Source organism: Acinonyx jubatus, chromosome X (genome assembly GCF_027475565.1).
Source record: "Acinonyx jubatus isolate Ajub_Pintada_27869175 chromosome X, VMU_Ajub_asm_v1.0, whole genome shotgun sequence".
In the NCBI taxonomy this organism is placed as follows: domain Eukaryota; kingdom Metazoa; phylum Chordata; class Mammalia; order Carnivora; family Felidae; genus Acinonyx; species Acinonyx jubatus.
The window spans coordinates 27,745,747-27,765,919 of record NC_069389.1 but is presented as its reverse complement, the minus strand read 5'-3'; the positions used below and the strand labels follow the sequence as shown (position 1 = coordinate 27,765,919).

General features: G+C 35.6%; 1 protein-coding gene across 16 annotated transcripts in view; it reads left to right on the top strand.

Annotated features, from left to right (window-relative positions):
• DMD (dystrophin) overlaps positions 1-20,173 on the top strand; it is a 2,092,562-nt gene that overhangs the window by 571,226 nt on the left and 1,501,163 nt on the right. For 15 of the 16 annotated variants that reach the window (XM_053201917.1, XM_053201921.1, XM_053201923.1 and 12 more), the window contains exons 8-9: positions 13,280-13,461; positions 14,920-15,051. In XM_053201917.1, coding sequence (XP_053057892.1) covers positions 13,280-13,461; positions 14,920-15,051 — 314 coding nt within the window. The remainder of the gene's footprint in view (positions 1-13,279; positions 13,462-14,919; positions 15,052-20,173) is intronic. The other variant, XM_053201920.1, reaches the window with a different exon arrangement.

The window sequence follows — 20,173 nt, the reverse complement described above, 5'->3', positions numbered from 1 at the left end:
CAATTGCAAAAAAAAAAAAAAATGGATGGATGAATGCATGCATTATTAAAATTAATTTTTAAAGATTTTTTTTAAGTAATCTCTGCACCCATTATGTGGCTGGAACCTATAACCCCGAGATCAAGAGCCACATTCTGTACTGACTGAGCCAGCCAGGTGCCCCTAAAATTAATTTTTAAAGGCCAAATTGTATGTATGTATGTGTATATACATTTTACAGCTGCATTTTGCTGAAAACTTTTTTTTTCATAGACATTTTTCTAAGTACTTACATTTATCTTCATTCTTCTAAAAGCCTTACTCCCATTTTATAGATGAGGGCATGAAGACATGAAGAAATCCAGTTCATTGTCAAAAATTATATAGAGCCTAGGAATTCTAGGAGAAGGCTTTGAATTTCTACTACCTGGGCACATCTTGTGAAGATGTTTAGGCAAGTAGATATGTAGATAGTTTGCATCCAGTTTTATTTTAAATGTTTATGTATTTATTTTCAGGGAGAAAGCATGCAAACGGTAGAGGGGGGTAGAGAGAGAGGGAGAGAGACAATCCCAAGCAGGCCCAGCATTGCCAGCATAGAGCCTGAGGCAGGGCTCAATTCCATTAACTGTGACATCATGACCTAAGCCATCAAGAGTTGGACGCTCAACCGACTGAGCCATCCAGGCACCCTAGTTTATATCTAGTTTGATCTCATTAGATAGACAGATTAATAGATAAATGGATGCCTACATGGACAGATGGATAGATAGACATATTAATGGATGATAGAGAGCATAGCTTTTTCTGAGAAGTATTCTTTCTAGAGATGGGACTGGAGTAGTGTAGAGATGTGGGGGTACTTTCATTGTTCATTTTATGTACTCCTGCACTATTTTAATTTTCTACTACAATAAGCATGTATTGCTTGTAATAAAAAGTGTTTGAAAGTTAGAGATTAAATCCAAACTAAGAAAAGAAAAATCAGGGATAGCTAAAAGATTAACTCTTGGAGTCAAGATCATTAATCTGACCTTTTTCTTCTTCTTTTTTTTCTTTTAATTATTTGTTTATTTTGAGAGAGAGAGAGAGAGAGAGAGGGCATGCGTGAGCAGGGGAGGGGAAGAAAGAGAGGGAAAGAGAGAGAATCCCAAGCAGGCTCCATGCTGTCAGCACAGAGCCCCACACAGGGTTCAAACTCACAAACCATGAGATCAAGACCTGAGCTGAAACCAAGAGTTAAACGCTTAACTGACTTAGACACCCGGGTGCCCCTTGACCTGTTTATTCTGAAGGAGACATTTCTTTGTAAGAAGTAAGTTTCCCATCATGATGAGAATGGAAATGGGGCCCATGTTGGCCAATATAAGACCAGAGCCTGAATAGGGTCTGAAGTTTTGGGTAGCAAGACAGACTTTGCAGTATACAGTAATTGAGCTAGTTAAACCTTGAAGGTCACAGTCATCAATAGATCTGTGTTACTAGAGTTTAACCTGAAGGAAAGGTATTTGAGAGAAACCAAAATTTGAAAATCAAGAACCAGAAGCTGTGATAAGAAATGTAGCTGTGTATTATTTAGCATATCAATTTTAACCCTTGTCCAACTGTTGAAAAGTAAGAGAAGTTTTAAAGTTGCAGGTAGGTAAAATGAACATCCAGCTATTGAAATAGAAACCAGAGGCTACACCTTTCCCTCTCTCTACCCATTTTTTGATGTTACTAATATCTGTTCAAAAGAGATTGATTTTCAAATAAGACACACACACATACATACACCCGGTAGTTCTGTAAGTGACCATATTGTTTTTTAGATGTGTTTGCATATATATAGTATTAACAATTCTTTGTTACTTAAGTGAATCCCTTTCTCATTCTCATATCTTAGTTGAAAGAACTGCTCTTAGAATTGTAGTTGTAGGGTCCTACCTATGATTGGGTCATAGTTGTAGTGAGATGGCAAGGCTTTCATTTGTTTCACTCTTCCAGCCTGCCGTGGATTCAAACACTTCGTACAGATTTACTGAGAAATGTGCTTCATCCAAGTTCTAAGGGGTTATCTTTTTCTATCCTGGGTCAGAGAGTACTTGAACACATTTTTCTGTAAATGTCAGTCAATAACTTTTGAACATCTAGTCTATGTAAAGCACTGTGGTATTTTGTAGAGTCTATGCCAAAGCTTAGAAACAATGAATAAAACATTAGTTTTCCTGTGCCTTGAGTATTAGCTTGAGTATTTTCAGTGTGAATTAAAAATGTACTAACTTTGTCATCATCACTCATAGGCTTCCTGATTAACCTGCTAATGCTCTCTAATTTAGAATTGAATGCTTCTTTGCCTACTACTTAAAAAAATAATCCGTTTCATTTCCTAGAACATGAGATGTTATGCAAATCATGTCTCATTTTTTAGAGTGCCATCAGCAATTTAAGACAAACTTTTGCAGTACAATAGGAAGCTGAGGCTCAGTCTGTTTAAGCTTGTCCAGTGTCACAAAATGAGAGAACCAGGATGTCAACTTAGAAGTCTCTTTTCTCTGCTTTATTGGGACTATCAATTATTAGTTATATGACCTTGTGCAATATTCTTAACTCAGAAGAGAGTGTTGAATGTCAAATGAGGAAACATAATAAAATACCTTGTCCATAATTGATGCTCACTGAAAAGTCATCAAATATCAAACTGAATCTCTTTAATGTAATTTCGGAGGGAGATAAGTACTGCCTCCTCTTCTCTGATTTAGTCTTTGTTCCTCTCGAACCAGTTCTCAATTTTCAACATGAATCTAATTCTGTGTTCACATCACTGAAGTGAAACTTTCTTCCCAGCAGCCATAATTATCTGTTCATTCACTCATTTACTAATTTAACAAATATGAAGTACCTACTATTTGTTACTATGTGATAAAAAAAAAAACAATTTAAAGTTGCTGCCCTTGAAGTACTTACATTATGGTAGAGAGACAAATCATAGCAAAGGAATAGATCAATAGACATAATAATTACAGTTTGTGACAGATGATATAAAGGATATAAGCCACTGTCAGATGAAGGGGAAGGGAGTGGGTTTTTAAAAATAGGATTATCAACAAATGCATCTGCAGTGCCATATGAGCTCAAACCTAATGGATAAGAATGAACCACAAATGTGAAAAGATGGAGGAAATATTCCAGATAAAGAGAACAGCAAGTATAAAGACCAAGAGATATAAAAAGGGCCTTTGTTATTTCAGATAGGAAAACAAGGCTAATATATCTGAAAGATAGTGGGTGAGAAAGAGAGAGGCCATTAGACTCCCATTAGCAAAGAGTATTGGGTCATGTAGTCCATTGTAGGACATGGAAATAGGTTGGATGTATTTTAAACAAAGGAGAAGCTTTTGAAGGGTTTTAAGTATGACAGTGCTATTTAGTTTGTGTTTTTTTTAAAGATAATTCTAGCTGTTGCATACTGAATGGATTGAAAGGCATGAGAATGGTTAGGATGTGAATGTAATGGCCAGAAGGCAAGGATCATGGCTCGGGTGAAAATTGTAATCATGAACATGAAGTAAACAGGTGCGTGTATTCTTTTTAGAGGCAGAAGAGACAAGGCTTGTTAATGGAGCAGAATAGAGAATTCAGATAAAAAGAAAAATCAAGGGCAATTTCTCAGTTTACAGCCTGACACAATGAATTGATGTTGTTGCCATATTCAGAGACGGTGATTGATGGGGGAGCCTAATGGTTTTGAAGGGAACTGAGGGCCTTATTTTATATGTAACAAATTTGAGGTATCTTTTGAGGTGAGAGGTCTTAGCTGGAGATAGGTATTTAGGAATCATTAGCATATAGGCAATATTTAAGAGAGAAAGGGAGGGATAATTGGAAGGTAATAAATACCCTAGGAAAGAGTGAGGGTAGCTAGAGAAGACCGAGATCGAGCCTCTAAGTCTTTCCAGAATTTGCTGTCATTTAAATAGGTTGGGCCAGGAGGAGAGCCTGAGAAAGTGTGGCTGATAGGTATAAAACCTGAAAAATACAGCGTCAAAGATTCCAAGAAAAACAAAGCAGTTTAAGAAGAAAGAGTGCTACTGGGAGGTACAGAATAAAATGAAAAGCCATCCATTAGGCTGAGCTACATTTGTAGCCCTCAGTGGAGTAGAGAGAAACTGGTTCTCTGATCCAGTTTTAGCTAGAGATGCCTTCTGAGCTCATCTTCTTTAAATATTGAGCCCACCCGTTCCCTATGTTAAATATGTAGGCTAAACGCTTTGATATGGAATGGATACTTTTTAATAATGTTTGTTACTAAAAAATATTTCTCACATATACAGCGTCTGCCTCAAGCTAGTGTTCATCGCGCGATTTGCCTTGGAATTGTCCTTACACCATCAGGCATATTTCTGAATGAAACATGTTGGAAAGCACCATAATAACCAATGAAACTTGTGTTAAATGAAGTGAACCACCTCCATTCTGGCTTCACTGTTTATCAACTATCATTTTTGAACTCTATAAAGAAAGAGGGGGTAGAAATAGAACATTTTGTGTTAGTGAAGAAGATTTTGTGTGGAGTTACTTATGAAACTTACTGCACCTTTTCTACTAGGAGGCAGAATGGCAGTCATTTTGGTTAGATCAGAAGCAAAGCACAGCACAAAAACAGCAGGTGACAATTAAGGAAGCCTAGTTCAATGTCACTGAGCCAAAATACTTCCTTCTCAAATGGGAACTCCAATAGTTCTTTCCACAATAGTCCTGTAGAGGAAGTGTAAGAAAGTACAAATGTTTTTCTGTCAATAGTCTGCCATACTGTTTGATCAGCTTCTGTTTGTTAGGTCAAGCTAGCTCCTATTCTCCTAGTTTTAGAAGACATGCCCTGAAGAGTTGTTCTAAGTTTTTAAATGGTCAGGAATATTTATTTTAAATAAATGTGTTTTAATGAGGTACAAACTCAGTGAGTAGCCAGAAAAGAGAATTTTGCATATGGAATTGAGAATTTTGCATTTGGAAAAGAGAATTTTGCATTTCGAATTGAGAATTTAAAGTCAGAACACTTCACTTTGATTAGCAGCACAGAGAAGACATTTGATACTTGATTCACAAACATTCAACTTAGGGGCCCCTGGGTGGCTCAGTTGGTTAAGTGTCTGAGTTTGGCTCAGGACATGATCTACTGGTCTTTTGGTTTGAGCCTTGCATCAGGCTCTGTGCTGACAGCTCAAAGCCTGGAGCCTGCTTCACATTCTGTCTCCTTGTCTCTCTGCTCCCCACCCCCGGCCCCCCGTCAAAAATAAACATTAAAAAAATGTAAAAAAAAAAAAAAACTTAAAGGTGGCTTACTTGAAATTTGTGAAGTCACGATTTGTTGAAGATTTCCATTTAATTGAGTTTTACCCACCAGCTTCTGTGCATTTGTTCTCAGGCTCTATGAGAATGTTTGGTATTAACATTCCAGAATCTGCACTCCCATTTAATCCTCTTCCCAAAAAAGCCCAACAAAGAAAATGCATTTGTGGAAGTCACTTTTGTTTATATAATGAAGCAAAAAGAGCTAGGGTGATAGGGATAAACTGACAAGTGGTAAATACAGGATTTTGAAAGTATTTATTTGTAATTTTATTTCCCCATTAGAATCAAAGTTCCATGAGAGCGGCTCTCTGGGATCATTTACTTATCACTCTATATTCAAAGACTAGAATATAGCTTGGTACAAAGTGTAATCAGTAAATGTTTGTTAAATATATTTTTCATTGTCTCATTTTATCAGTCTGATACTTTTCAGAATCAATAACATCACCTCCAGCTACATGTATTTAACATTATTTAGTTAATGATTAGAAAGCTGAACTAGTCTTCAGTGCATCTCAAGTCTGCTGTAAGCACCTCATCTTTTGTTTTTGTTTTTATTTTTCCCTTTTAGGCCTCAGTGACCATTATGTATTTTGAGCACTATTTTCTACTTCTACCAAGATGATAGTGATAGTTAGCTGCTGCTACCTCATGAGCATATTGAAAGGAATAATTGGATGTTTAAATGTTAAAATTATTTAGTGTTTCTCCTGGATAAATGAAAGGCACTGTTTTTTATCATTAATTTTATTATGAAACTGAATCATCTTCATCGATACAAATTATTTTCATCAGTATATTTTATAGTCCTTTAATGAGAAGCATTGTTATTAGATGATAAAAAGCAACTTGGATCAGTGAGTGAAATGCTGAAGATCTGGAATGGCTTCATTAAGGAGTATTTAATTTAGTGAAGGCAGAACATGTACAAAGTTAAAGAATTTAACTTGAGGGGACCTGTGCAAGTTATTTTCTAATTAGAATGCTATATATTCATTGTACACAGTGACTTGCAAATGGAAGATGTATATATGTAGAATGTAGTGCTGGATGCAAAATACTAAAATTGGAGGTAATAATCTAACACTTTAATGATTCAGTCCATTGCAAGGCTATTGCGTATAAATTGACAAACGCTAGTGCTTAGAGATCAGATGGTATTATAACATAATGTGTTCATTTGTAAACCTCAGATGATAGCACACTTGCTTCCAGAAGTAAGTTCTTCTGAATTGTGTATCTTCCTATTTGGTTATTTTAGCAAACACAGCTGTTTGATTGTGTCTGTATATGTGTGTATGCATGTGTATGTGTTCACATTTTGACATTCAGAGCTCTCTGACCATGTCTTGTTTGTGGTCACAAATTTCTTCTTTCCTGTTTACCTATTCCTCTTCTCTTACAGTGAATGAATTTATTTTTATTGTGTTGTTCCTAATACGAAATCTGTGAGAAATGACCTAGATTTATTCTGCTCGGGGTTTCTAAATGACATCCTTTGTCTTTTTTTTTTTAAAAACTTGTAAAAGGCTGACCAGACTTTGTGAGTGTACATTTATGCATCTGTTATCTCCGAAATCCCACTTCTTTCTGATTATACATGATATGCATTATAATCTGCTATTTCAATTTCTGCCTTTCTCCTGGCAGAAAACTGACCTGAGGTTTAGGCAGTGGAGGCTCTTGTTTAGATTTTCTCAGAGGTGTTTCAAGGTTGTGCCTGCCAGCTGGCTAATCAGACTTTTGGGAGTTTGATTGCCCAAGATAAGAACAGTTCTGTTGAAGACACCTGTTTCCTGACAAACTCATTCCCATTGACTTGTTAGGGGTGAGGACATACTGAAACAAAACTTTGTGGAACTTCTTTTTTTGTTGTTGCTTTTAGATCTTCACAGATACTTTTATTATAATATTGATGACAATATCTACCTATAAAGTTAGTGCTGAATAGAGAGTGTGGAAAATATAGATAGGACAAAAGAGACAAGGAAGATTATTTTTAGTTTCACCAGTGTACCCATTTCACTAATGTCTTGAAGTATGATTCCCTCGTCTTTTCTAAAGAAAAAAACATTGGGGTGCTTGGGTGGCTCAGTGGGTTAAGTGCCAGACTTCAGCTCAGGTCAAGATGTTACAGTTTGTGGGTTCGAGACTCACATCGGGCTCTTTGCTGACAGCTCGGAGCATGGAGCCTGCTTTGGATTCTGTTTCTCCCTCTCTCTCTGCCCTTCTTCTGCTTGTGCTCTGTCTGTCTCTCTGTCTCTCTCAAAATTAAATAAACATTAAAAAATATTATTATATTCTTCATAAATTATACATTCTATTCTTTCGATGTTATAAAGAATTCATTTTTATATTTTATCAAATATTCTTCAAAAGTAACGTTTTGAATGGCTTTGTACTATTCATATCCAATTATATATTTGATCGTTTCTACCTCTCAAACTGTTAAGCCACTTGGAATGGTCTGAATTTCTTTTCTTTTTTGTATGATAATTTTTTGGTTTTATAAATACTGGTTACATTTTACATCAGGTTTGTATAAATCATCATTTACATTTCTGATTATTTCTTTGTGGTGAATTCCTAGAAGGAAAATTAGTGGGTCACTGAATATGAATTTTCTTAAGGTTTTGGTAGACATTGCCAAAATATTTTTCATAAAATTTGGAACCAACTGATAGTCATCCAGCAAAGTAGGAGCTTGGCCAAAACGGTGAAGCCTCTGCATCTTTGGTTGTTATTTTTCTGTCATTCTTTGATAATGTAGTAGGCAAAGGAATATAATTTAAAACCCATATCTGTATTTAATTTGCATTTCTTTAATACTGAATTTGCATTTTCATGTATATTTACTCGTCATATGTCATTTATTAGAAATAGAAATCACTACTCTTATGGAGAATATCATTAATATTTGGTAATGGATCACAGGGTCATTATTTAAATAATGACTCTGAGATACTTGGTTTTTAAATGCACTAACGGTTACATTTTTGACAAGAATGAAGGTAAGGTACTAAGAAGTCTGATGCATGGACTGGGTTCTAGTTCTGATTCTGACTAGCTTTTGAACCTGCCATCAAACCAGTGTGAAGTTCAGTTTCCTCATTTGAAAAATAATGGAATTTCAGTGAATGATTTATTTGTTCCATTATATCCATCAATATCAAAATTCTGATTAGTATAGAAACACTCATCAGAATCAGTGTTATTGTTCATGAAATAAAACATTCTAGCAGTATTTATCAGTTCTCAACACTTTCATGCTGAGATGTCTTTAAAGATTAAGTTAGAAATTATTAATTTAAATGTTTGCAGCCATGAAACAATTACATAGTAGGGTTTTAGTACAAAGATTACTTTCATCAAATTGTAAGTTCTTTTTGGGGAGTACAGGCACTTCTTTCACTTCATACATTTTAATGTCTTGTAATAAAAAAAATGTAAATCACATCCCATCATTCTCACCCTCCTCAAATACTGTGGTACTCATTATCTGTAACATTATGTTGTACGTCAGTTGCTGTCTTACCCAATTCTCATCAATTTCTATGGCTTTTACTACTATATTCAGTTTCTCGACAAATATTTAGGTGCTCACAAAGTCCCAGACATTGGCCTACGTGCAATTATCCTGAGTGAAGATCATCACAAGTCATGAAATTTCTTTTGGTTTCTCATACATTGCTCAGTCCCTACTTATTGTTGGGTGGCTCATCCCCTGAATACCTGTAATATAACAAAGGCTAAGCATATTCTATGATACATAATAATTGCTTTGTAAATATTTAATAAATGATGAATGACCTTTCCTTCCTACCAGTTTCTTGTGGCTTCCCGTTAATAGTACTAATGGTCTCCTACAACTAGATCTGTTTTTGTATTAGTAACACAAAAAACAACAATTGCAATATAGCAACAATATCAAGGTCTAATTAAGTTTACAGTATTTTCTAAGCATTATTGCATTTGACCTTCACAACACCATGATGAGATTGGGACTCTGGTTTTTATTTCACAGATGAGGAAATGGAAATAAATGGTGTTAAGGGTTTTTCTTTACAAATATAAGTATTTAGGTACAGATTTTTAAAATTCCGAATCCAGATTCAGAATTGCTCATTCTTTCATTCTATCACACTCTCCTCTAAAAAAAAAAAAAAAAACTGTTAATTTTAACTTTACAAGTGAATTGCATCCATTGAATTTTATCAAATGATGAAATCATTGCTCGGTATTTGAAATGAAAACACAAAGGTGAATGTATCACTTACTTAAATAAGAGGGAACTATGCTGGTCAACCACAGTATCTCAAAATAGAGTTTTCTTGGGTTTGGGGGAAAACTGGGAGGTCAAGAGGTGTACATCTGTGAGCATTCAGAGATGGGAATAGGTTGATCTCACGTTTAGAAGCATGGTTGGTTATTCAGGTGAGACCACTGTTAATTGGATTGCATTCAGAATTTTGTTCATTGGAGTGATTTCACTTCTGATCAGACAACTTTCAAAAGAGAGGGATTGCCAATGTTGGCTTGAGGAAGCACAGTCAAGACCATCTAGTCAGGTAATTGTTAATTGATTAAATGAGTCTGAAACTTGTGTTGGGGCTACTTGTTACTATGACTACAGAGCAAGTATTTCCCTCCTGTCCTCCTCCATTTTATTCATCTTTGTACCCTCAGGGCTTAGGACAGAATTTTATATATAATTATTTTCAAAGACTGCTAAGTAAATGATTTGAAATCCAATGAAGTTGTTTTGGACCTGTCTTAGAATTTTTGCCATGCGTTTTTTTTTTGTGTGTTTGTTTTTGCTTTCATTACAAAGTCTTGTTTAGTTCTCTAACACCTCCTATCTGGATTGGGTCCTAGCTTCCAGCTTCCCTCCAGGTGTTTTTCTCCTTGACCCCATTCTACATTTAATAGTTTTACTTTACAAAAAAAATCAGTGCTGTCACACTCTTGGTCAAAAGTAGTCAGTTACTGTCCAACCTATTGAACTAAGGTCAAAATTTCTACTGTGCTATGGATGATCTCTCTACGTTTCACATATAACGTACACATTGTATCTTATTATTCACTATTCTCCTGTCTGTGGCTAAGATACCTGAAGGCACTATGCCTGGGATGTTTCTAATCTCTTACCTCTGCACTTTTGCTTGTGCTTTCCCACTGCCTAGAATACCTTTCTCATTCCCCCGTTTCTAGCCAATGAATTCCTATACATACTTATTTCAGTGTCCTAGTCATAAGACTTTTCTGGTCCCCTACTAGTATATAATTTCTTCCTTTCTCTGAACATATTTAAGCACTGGTTGTACCAGTCAGAGGAACACATTTTAAATTCTGTTCAGCAATGTAATTATTTTGTACTTTTCCCATTATTTATTTATTGAACTATTGCAAATTGTGAGCAGAATGCATGAATTCTCTGTCTTGTTAATCTCCTGTATAATCTATTATAATATTATAAATACAATAGGTCCTTAGTACATATATGTTGAAGTAAATTAACATATTTTGGAATATCTAAGTTCCTTTCTTTAAGAAAAGAAATAGTGGATTCCATCTGCTGGTACAGCTAAATCCACATAACCTCAGAGATGGGAAGGTAATATATTGGGGCAAAAATGTCAATAACTTGGTTAAACAGTGTATATTTCTTATAATGATTGATATTTATGAATATTTGCTTTCATCCAAAAGATGTTTTGTGTAGATAAAATGTACTATAATTTTTGACATTTGCTTGTGGTAATAGAAATAATTCCTGATTGATTTTTACCTTTATTTTTAGCATAACATATATTTGAGGCTGAAAATATACATGCACACTTTTATGTATCATATAGCAGTAAATACACATAGATCAACCTTTTTGGATCCAGTGTCTTTCTCACAGCATAATTGTATTTAATACACTAAAAATAGAATTCTAAATTATGCTCATTACAGATAAAACTGACTAGTTCATAGTGAGAAGAAAGAAAACATTTTTGAGTTTCAAAATGTGGTGAAGAATTGTGGTATCCACCATACAATGAACACTTGAAAAAGTTATCAAATGAAGGGGAGATTTTAGTCTTTGGAATTTCAAAGCTAAGTTAGTAAGATTTCTGGTTCTTCCTAAAAAATTACTGGCAAAAACTTACTTTTTTAAAATGTTTTATTTATTTTTGAGAGAGAGACAAGAGTGCAAGCGGGGGAGGGGCAGAGAGAGAGAAGGAGTCACAGAATCTGAAGCAGGCTCCAGGCTCTGAGCTGTCAGCACAGAGCCTGATGTGGGGCTTGAGCTCATGAACCGTGAGATCGTGACCTGAGTCGAAGTCAGACACTCAACTGACTTGGCCACCCAGGCGCCCCAAAAACTTACTTTCACCATCTGGTGGTTAATAATTAAATTATAATAAGGAGCAAAGAATATGTACCATAAAACTTTGTACCTCCCAGCCTTATGCATTTAAGTGCCCAGTAAGTATCTTTAAGGGGAAAAATAAAAGGCAAAACAATGAAGTGGCAGATAATAAAGCAGTCTGCTTCTTGTGTAATTTTTTTCAACCCTTGTTACTGAAAGTATAGTCTTCAAGCCAGCAGCCTCAATATCACTTGCAACCTTATTGGAGATGCAAAACCTCAGGTTCCACCCTTGACCCACTGAGTTTGATTCCGAGCTTAAAAAGATCCCCAGGTGATTAATATGCACATTAAAAATTGAGAAGTACCGTGTTATACTATGGATAGAGGCAGACCGGAATATTAGTTAAATTTTTCCTCTTCTGTAATTCTTTTAAAAAATATTTTAAAAAGAGTTGTTCTAATTTAATCATGTTCCTGATTTTTGTGAAGGCATGGACGAAGTGACTTATTCAACTTACATTTATGTTAGTGGACTCGAGATTTGACTGTTGGCTTTTTTAGTCACAATCAGAATACCTGACCAGAATATACATATTTAACTTAAAACGGATCTTTTCATGCTAGCTAAGATAAATTTATGGCAAGAAAAATGCCTGGCACATTGCTCCGTAGTTGTTTTGGCCTCCCGCCAGGATTTATGTTTTAACACTTCTGGGATTAATGATACACTAAACATAAAGGATTATTTTTACATCTTGGTTCCCTGGAATGAGCACAGTGGGTAAATTGTAATGCCAAGTAGCAAAAGAACCTTTTGAAGGACCTGCCACTTACTATATGTGTGATTACAAATTATTATTGACTTTAAATGCTGGGTTTCTTCAATTCTCTGGATGTGGCAAAGGACATAATGTCAGATCAACTTTTATGTGAAGGACTTTTAAATTTATCTCTGGAGTGTGAGAAGGAAGGTAACATCTGACTCTAACAGATGTACCAAAATGTAAATACACGTTTTTAATATACTTAAGGAATATTACAAATCATATACATATGGTATATTGTTTTATTTTATGTTTATTGTGGAAATACATGGTTCATTTCAACACAGAGACATATTTCGCATTTTACATACTTAATCACCAGCAAAAATTTGATTAGATGGTGTAAGCTTTCCTTACTGGACGCCAAGGCATTAAGCTCTTTTGTATAATTGTGTAATTACCAATGCACTATTGTAATTGACATGTTAATATAGCTTTCCATGGAAAGGAAGATACAATCTTTTATTTTTGTTTCTTATCTAATGAAAACCAGTCTCTTAGATGGGCTAGTTTGGCAATTTGACTTAGGAAAAAGTATTACGGAATGAAGTTTTTATGTGAACAAGGAAAAGAAATTAACTTTAGTGCTCCTCTCATTGGTCTGCCAAATTGGAAGGACAATTTAGGCCTGATTATCATGTTCTAATTAGTCTCTGGAGGACATTCATGGGCAATCGAGTGCTCATTAATGTGTCTTCTTCCTGTAACATTGATTTGTTCATTCCCCTTTCAGAGACTCAAATATAGAAACCAAAAATTGATGTTTGGTGTTAATGTGCTTACAGATGTTGCTACCACTTATCCAGATAAGAAGTCCATCTTAATGTATGTCACATCACTCTTCCAAGTTTTGCCTCAACAAGTGAGCATTGAAGCCATCCAGGAAGTGGAAATGTTGCCAAGGCCATCAAAAGTTACTAGAGAGGAACACTTTCAATTACATCATCAAATGCACTATTCTCAACAGGTAAAGTATCAAAAGAGTAACTGATATCAGTGATACTTTCTATTGTATATTCATTTTTAGCCATCATACATGTACATATCTATTATATCTATGGATATACACACAAACGTGTCTACATAGCACAATGCGTGTGTGTGTGTGTGTGTGTATGTCTATTTCTTCATCCATCTACATATAGGTATCTATAGGCATCTATGAGTAGATGGATAAACTCTGTAAACCTTCTAAATTTTAACTGATAGAGTGGATTATAATATTATTTTCAAAGCACATTATTAAAATACTCTGCCAGGTTGCCAGGGTGCCTGGGTGGCTCAGTCGGTTAAGCATCTGAGTTTGGCTCAGGTCACGATCTTGCAGTTTGTGAGTTTGAGCCGTGCATTGGGCTCTGTGCTGACAGCTCAGAGCCTGGAGCTTGCTTCAGATTCTGGTGTCTTCCCCTCTCTCTGCCCCTCCCATGCTCATGCTCTGTATGTCTCTCAATAATAAATAAACATTAAAAAAATTTTTTTAGTAAAAAAATACTCTGCTGTTGATAGGCACTATATTATAAGAATATGGAAAACAATATATTGCATATATAAGAATATGGAAAACAATATATTGTGTAAAACGAAATAAAATAAAAGACAAAGTCATATATGTATGAAACTTTTCTATGTGAGAACAAAGAGCTAGAGCAAGAGCAATGGCAAGCACTCTGTTTAATAATACTTTCTTGTTTTTAGTGGCCACCTGCTGATGCATTAACACATTTTCATTACTTAAGGTAACGTTTTTGATAAAAGTAGTTCAAAATATTTTAAATAAAAGTTAAATGGAGAATACTTACAAAGATTTTTATTATTGTACAGAATCTAGTAGGATTCTTTTGTTACATGGCTTGTTCTTACTCCCAGTATTGGCTATTTGCGGTGTTTTCTTTTACTTTGTTTGACACATGCAATGATGAGAAAACCTTTTAAAAAGAAACCTTTTTAAAAAAGCCTTTTATCAAAATTTCTGCTGAAGGTGTGGAAAGCTAATCTTAGGCCTAATTGTTTCACTCTACCAAGATAGTTCTATATTTAGGTTATGACAGCTCCATTTCTTTCCAGGATATTGACCTGATGAATTCTGGTTTTGTTTACTTGGAGTTCAGAGAATATTGCTTTTGGGTGCCTGTTTTTGCCAGATTGAAGAGCACCATCCCATATTAGTGCTGGAGTTGTGTCAGCATGGAATCCTTAGAGTTGACTCCCACTCTCATACCTTCCCTGATTACCATGACATTGAGCACCAGAATTCTTGGAGTATACCAGTTTCTAATCCAACTATGTGCATTTCAAATTAGACAGTTCACCTCACTGTTTCCATTTAATGTTTGTTTCTCTAGTGTGTTGAAAAGCATTCCTTCCAGGGTTACTTATGATGTCTCCTCCTCCCCTCTGTCCCCTTCCCCCTAACCCTACTCTGCAGATCACAGTCAGTCTAGCACAGGGCTATGAACGAACTCCTTCCTCTCCTAAGCCTCGGTTCAAGAGCTATGCCTACACACAGGCTGCTTATGTCACCACCTCTGACCCCACAAGGAGCCCACTTCCTTCACAGGTCTGTCAACATTTACTCTCCGTTCTACAAACCAAAGAATTTCCTCATCCAAGATAAGCTAACATGGCTTTTGTTTGAATTTTGCAGTGCCTTTTTTCTCCTTCATCAGGAGCTGTTTCATTGTTCCCAGTTGTATTAGATGTTGTCACGTGATGCTCTTTTGTTATTGAGACTTCTCTAGGTGTAATATATGTTGATTCTTCATGCATGGGCATTCTTAGAATAGTGGTGTGTGCTTTCATTATATAGTTACCCGTAAGGTTCTCTTTTTATAAAAGTTCCCAATGGTTACCCAAAAATGCAAACATCATTGAAGGCTTATATATGTAATTTTTAAAAGAGTAGAAAAATGGAAGAAATTTACTTGTTACACTATTTGGGGAAACGTTTCTAGATATATGATACCAAAAGGAATTAGATACTCTGTATAGCTGTTCTTATTAGATTTTCATTCTGGAAAAATGTATTTATTTTCCATTTCAGAAAAATATAACTATAAGCTTCTTCATATGATACATTTTAATTTTGCTGATTTAAACATGTGTATAACATGCTCTGTATTATTTATACAAGAAAGTCAGTCACACCCAAAGCAGGTCAGATTCTATGCACCATTTAATACTTCCCACATAAAGAGTCTGCTCATTGGAGTCTTCCATTATTGTAGTGTTGTAGGAAACCTAAAAATACAAGAAATTAGAGCATGGTATATGTTAGAGCATGGAAATGAAAGGTGTTAGACTTGTGTGATTTCCTAGAATTTCTCTTTAGAAGAAAACTATTTTGTTTAATAGACAATTTGAAAAGTTCTTAAGAAAGTGACTTTTATCAAAAATGTAGTTTGGGGCGCCTGGGTGGCTCAGATGGCTGAGTGACCAACTTCAGCTCAGGTTGTGATTTCGAGATCTGTGAGTTTAAGCCCCACATCGGACTCTGTGCGGACAGCTCAGAGCCTGGAGCCTGCTTCAGATTCTGTGTCTCCCTCTCTCTCTCTGCCCCTACCCCTGCTTGCATGCTTGTGCACGCTCTCTCTCTGTCTCAAAAAATAAACATTAAAAAAAATGTAGTTTTGAATGGGAATTAAGAAGAGGAATTAGTGTAGTTTATGAATGGGAATTAAGAAATCATAGAACTGATCCTGTGTGGTGAAAAATACATTTTTAGAGGCTCATCGATTTTTTAAAATAGTGGTTGTATTTAATTAGTGATTATTAGTGATTATTTTGCACAGTTAATTTATGAGTAAGGCTAAAATTCTTAACCAGGGAAGCATATTTCAGGGCGCAGTTATGCCCTCTATCCTTGGCTAGGTTTCTGGCAAAGCTGAACATAGGAGACTGGGTAAGAACATTTGTGTGACTCAGACTCATTTCGAGTTAAATTCCCATCCATGTTTCTACAAAGGTTAGTTGTATAATCTTGAATAAGAAACTTAATCAGTTTTCTCATTATTAGTAAATAAAAATAGTTCTGGCAGACCTTACTGAGTGTTGCCATATGCCAAGCATGCATATTATGTGAACTAATCAAATCCTTATAACATTTCTTAGAGATAGGAGATGCTATTTTGACCCCATTTTAAGTTTCAGTGTATCTGCCCTTTTCTTTCTCTTCTTCCTCCTCCTTTCTCCTACCCTCCTCAATGCCTGACTCTCTAGACTCTTTTCTTCACCACCTTCCCATTGAAACCTCCAAGAAATAAAGAAAAGGAGTGGCTCCTAAAATAAAGGAGCATGAGCCAAGACAAAGAGATAAGTCCTTTTTCCTCTTCATTATCACTTTATTGAGCTGCCTTTTCCAGAAGGTTTTCTCCAGTGCCTCTTCTGGCAGCACATTTTTACCTCATTACCAGCTCATTAAGGCCCTGCTCAGGTATGACTCCTTAATGAAGTAATTATAAGTGGACCTAATTTTGCTAGACTCTGTTTGTTCATTCTACCTTTGTATAAATTTGACACAATACATAATGTGTCATAAAATAAAAATATGCAACAAATTCACTTACATGTTTTATTTAGCCTAGGCCATTGAAATAAACTTAATGGTATCCTTTAGAAAAGAAGCATGATTCATAGTTGGTGAGGAATGATATGTTCTGCCTGTTTCTATAGGAAGCACATCAGAAGATGATGTTACACATAGTTAGGTTTGATAAGTTTATATCTTAACTATGTACTAAGAAAAAAAAATTTCTGAAGTGTTGCTCAGAGGGGCTGAGCCCGTACAGTCCCCTACAAGTAGTGTCTGATTTACTTCAAATGAACTCAAGACAGACTAGACTGGACTCCATTAGGGAGTTGCATTAGGGAGAAGGGGGTGAAGTTTTCCGTAATAGGAGAGCGAGCTATGTGGCTGACTGTCCCCGATGGAAAACATAAAATTTATGAATTATCTTAAAAGTTCCTGATATATTAGAAACATCAATTATGCCCATCTGTCCTAAACTTGAAAAATGTGATTTATAACCTTTGTAGTTTGCAAACCTGTTGGGGTCAGGCAGTCTGACCTACCTTAGGATTCCTACCTGTAAATGCGTTTTTCTCATAATTTGCCAAGAAGAAATACTAACTAGTTTCCTTTATTTTACCCCAGGTTTCCTTTATTGTAACACTTTCCTGCCATCCATCCTTGGATGGGGGACATTTTTTTTAAGGGTTATACTTAATTCCTATTTTTATGAGTTTGGTCATGTCTCTCATTCTATTCCTAATTTTATATCAGAAATAATCAATATCTTGGGGCGCCTGAGTGGCTCAGTTGGTTGAGCGTCTGACCTGGGCTCAGGTATGATTTCACTGCACATGAGTTCAAGCTCCACGTCGGGCTCTGTGCTGACAGCTCGGAGCCTGGAGCCTGTTTCAGATTCTGTGTCTCCCTGTCTCTCTGCCCCTCCCCCACTCATGCTCTGTCTCTACCTCTCTGTCAAAGATAAATAAACATTAAAAAAATGAAAAAACAAAAAGAAATACCCAGTATCTTTTTCGCCTTCAGTTTCTTTATCTCTTGGCACCTAACCCTGTTTAAACCTCCTCTGGACACTTAGACCCGTCTGCATAATACCTCTTCCCAAACACATCACTCCACTTTATCTTGTTCGTATTTCATATATTGTTATGTGACTCTTTCTTTCATTTATTACCTTATGTAGAATAGTCCATGGTTTATTCATTTATTTATTCAGCAGTTACGCTTCATCAGCAAATCAAATGTCATCTTTTCAGCTTTCAGGCTTTTCACCGTAATTGAAATAACTTCTCACAGCCTCTAGACTCATCAGGTTCTTCTCTATCTCTCTTCTCTATCTCTTTCATTATCTGGCTATTTCTCCTCTTGTAACTCCCGTTGTATAAGATCTCTTGATCCACTTATTACACTCTCTCTCTTATCAATATGATATAATTTCCTGGCTTCACGCTGTATGCAGATGACCACTGTTATCTGTGTTTTCACCCACTTCCAATATCTTTTGAGTTACAACCACATCTCCAACTCATTTTCAACTCTTGGGGATATATTTATACCTTGATGTGCACTGATTTCTTAAACCTAGCATGTTCCGAAGTGAATTTGGTTTCATTGCTCACAAACCTGTTTCTTGCCCTTTTTTGTTATGTAAGTGAGAATGTTAGCAGTGATTGAGACTTAAATTGTGTGACATACTCTTTGGTCTCTATATTGATCTGATATTCAGTAAAGAGACATGCAGAGTCAATTCATTCTTTACAACATAGCTCCATCAAGTTATGTCCCTGATGTTATGTCCTCTGGTTCAGGCCCTCAATACATGTCTTGTAGATTACAGAAATACCTTTGCAGTCAGTATCACTATCTTTTTCTTAGTCCCCGCTAAATCAGATTAAATTTCCATATTAACAGCTTTAGTAATATCACTCACAAAACTTTTTTCACTTCCTTTTGCCTTTATAACAAGTCTATTCTCTTAAATTTCATCTAGGAACTCCATGATCTATTATCTATTTATACTTTCATGCTTATTTCACAGTAGCCTCTTTCATGTTTTCTTTATTCCAACCAAATTAAATCACTTGCTGTCCTCCATCAGTGCCAAGAAGTTTCCCATCTTAGCGTTCTGGGATCTCTCAGCCTAGAGTGACTTTTGTCTCCTTTCAATTGGGTACTTTAATCCAGATTTCATGACCTAACCAGTAAGTGGCAGAGCCTAGATTCGTGTTCAGATTTATCTAACTAGAAGCTAATGTTCTTCATACTAATACTGAATGTTCTTTACTATTATATGTATGTATATGCAGGATTACTTACACATGGAGTATTCATTTATGTAATCATTTAACACTTTTTAAAAATTTTATTCATTTAAATTAACGTTAGTTGACCTACAGTGTAGTATTGGTTTCAGGAGTAGAACCCAGTGATTCATGACTTACAGACAACACCCAGTGCTCATCCCAACAAGTGCCCTCCTCAGTGTCCATCACCTGTTTAGCCCATTCCCTCCCCACCTCTCTAGCAACCCTCAGTTTGCCCTCTGTATTTAAGAGTCTCTTATGGTTTGTCTCCCTCTCTGTTTTTATCTTATTTTTCCTTCCCTTCCCCTGTGTTCATCTGTTTTGTTTTTTAAATTCCACATGAGTGAAATCATAAGCTATTTGTCTCTATCTGACTGACTTATTGTGCTTATCATAATACACTCTCATTCCATGCATGTTGTTGCAAATGGCACTTTTTCGTTCTTTTTGATTGTTAAGTAATGTTCCATTGTATATATACATACCACATCTTCTTTATCCATTCATCAATCAATGGACATTTGGGCTTTTTCCATATGTGCCAGGTAGTATTATATGAGCGAGTAATTGATCAGTAAACAAACTTACAAAATAATTCCTGCCCTAATGGAATAGCATAGCCTTATGGGAGAGTCAAAATAGGAAAAAGATAAGCATTATGAATAAGTAAAATAGTATTTCAAATAATATGCAAGTAATATGTATTAAGTAAAGTAAAATTTAGTAGTAATTACAATAGTGCTAAAAAGAAAAAAGGGGGGAGTAGAATATGCAGTATGTGGCAGTTGGGGTAGTCAGAGAAAATAAATTTTGTATAAATACTGGAAAGAGGTGTGGATCTCCGGGAGAAGACA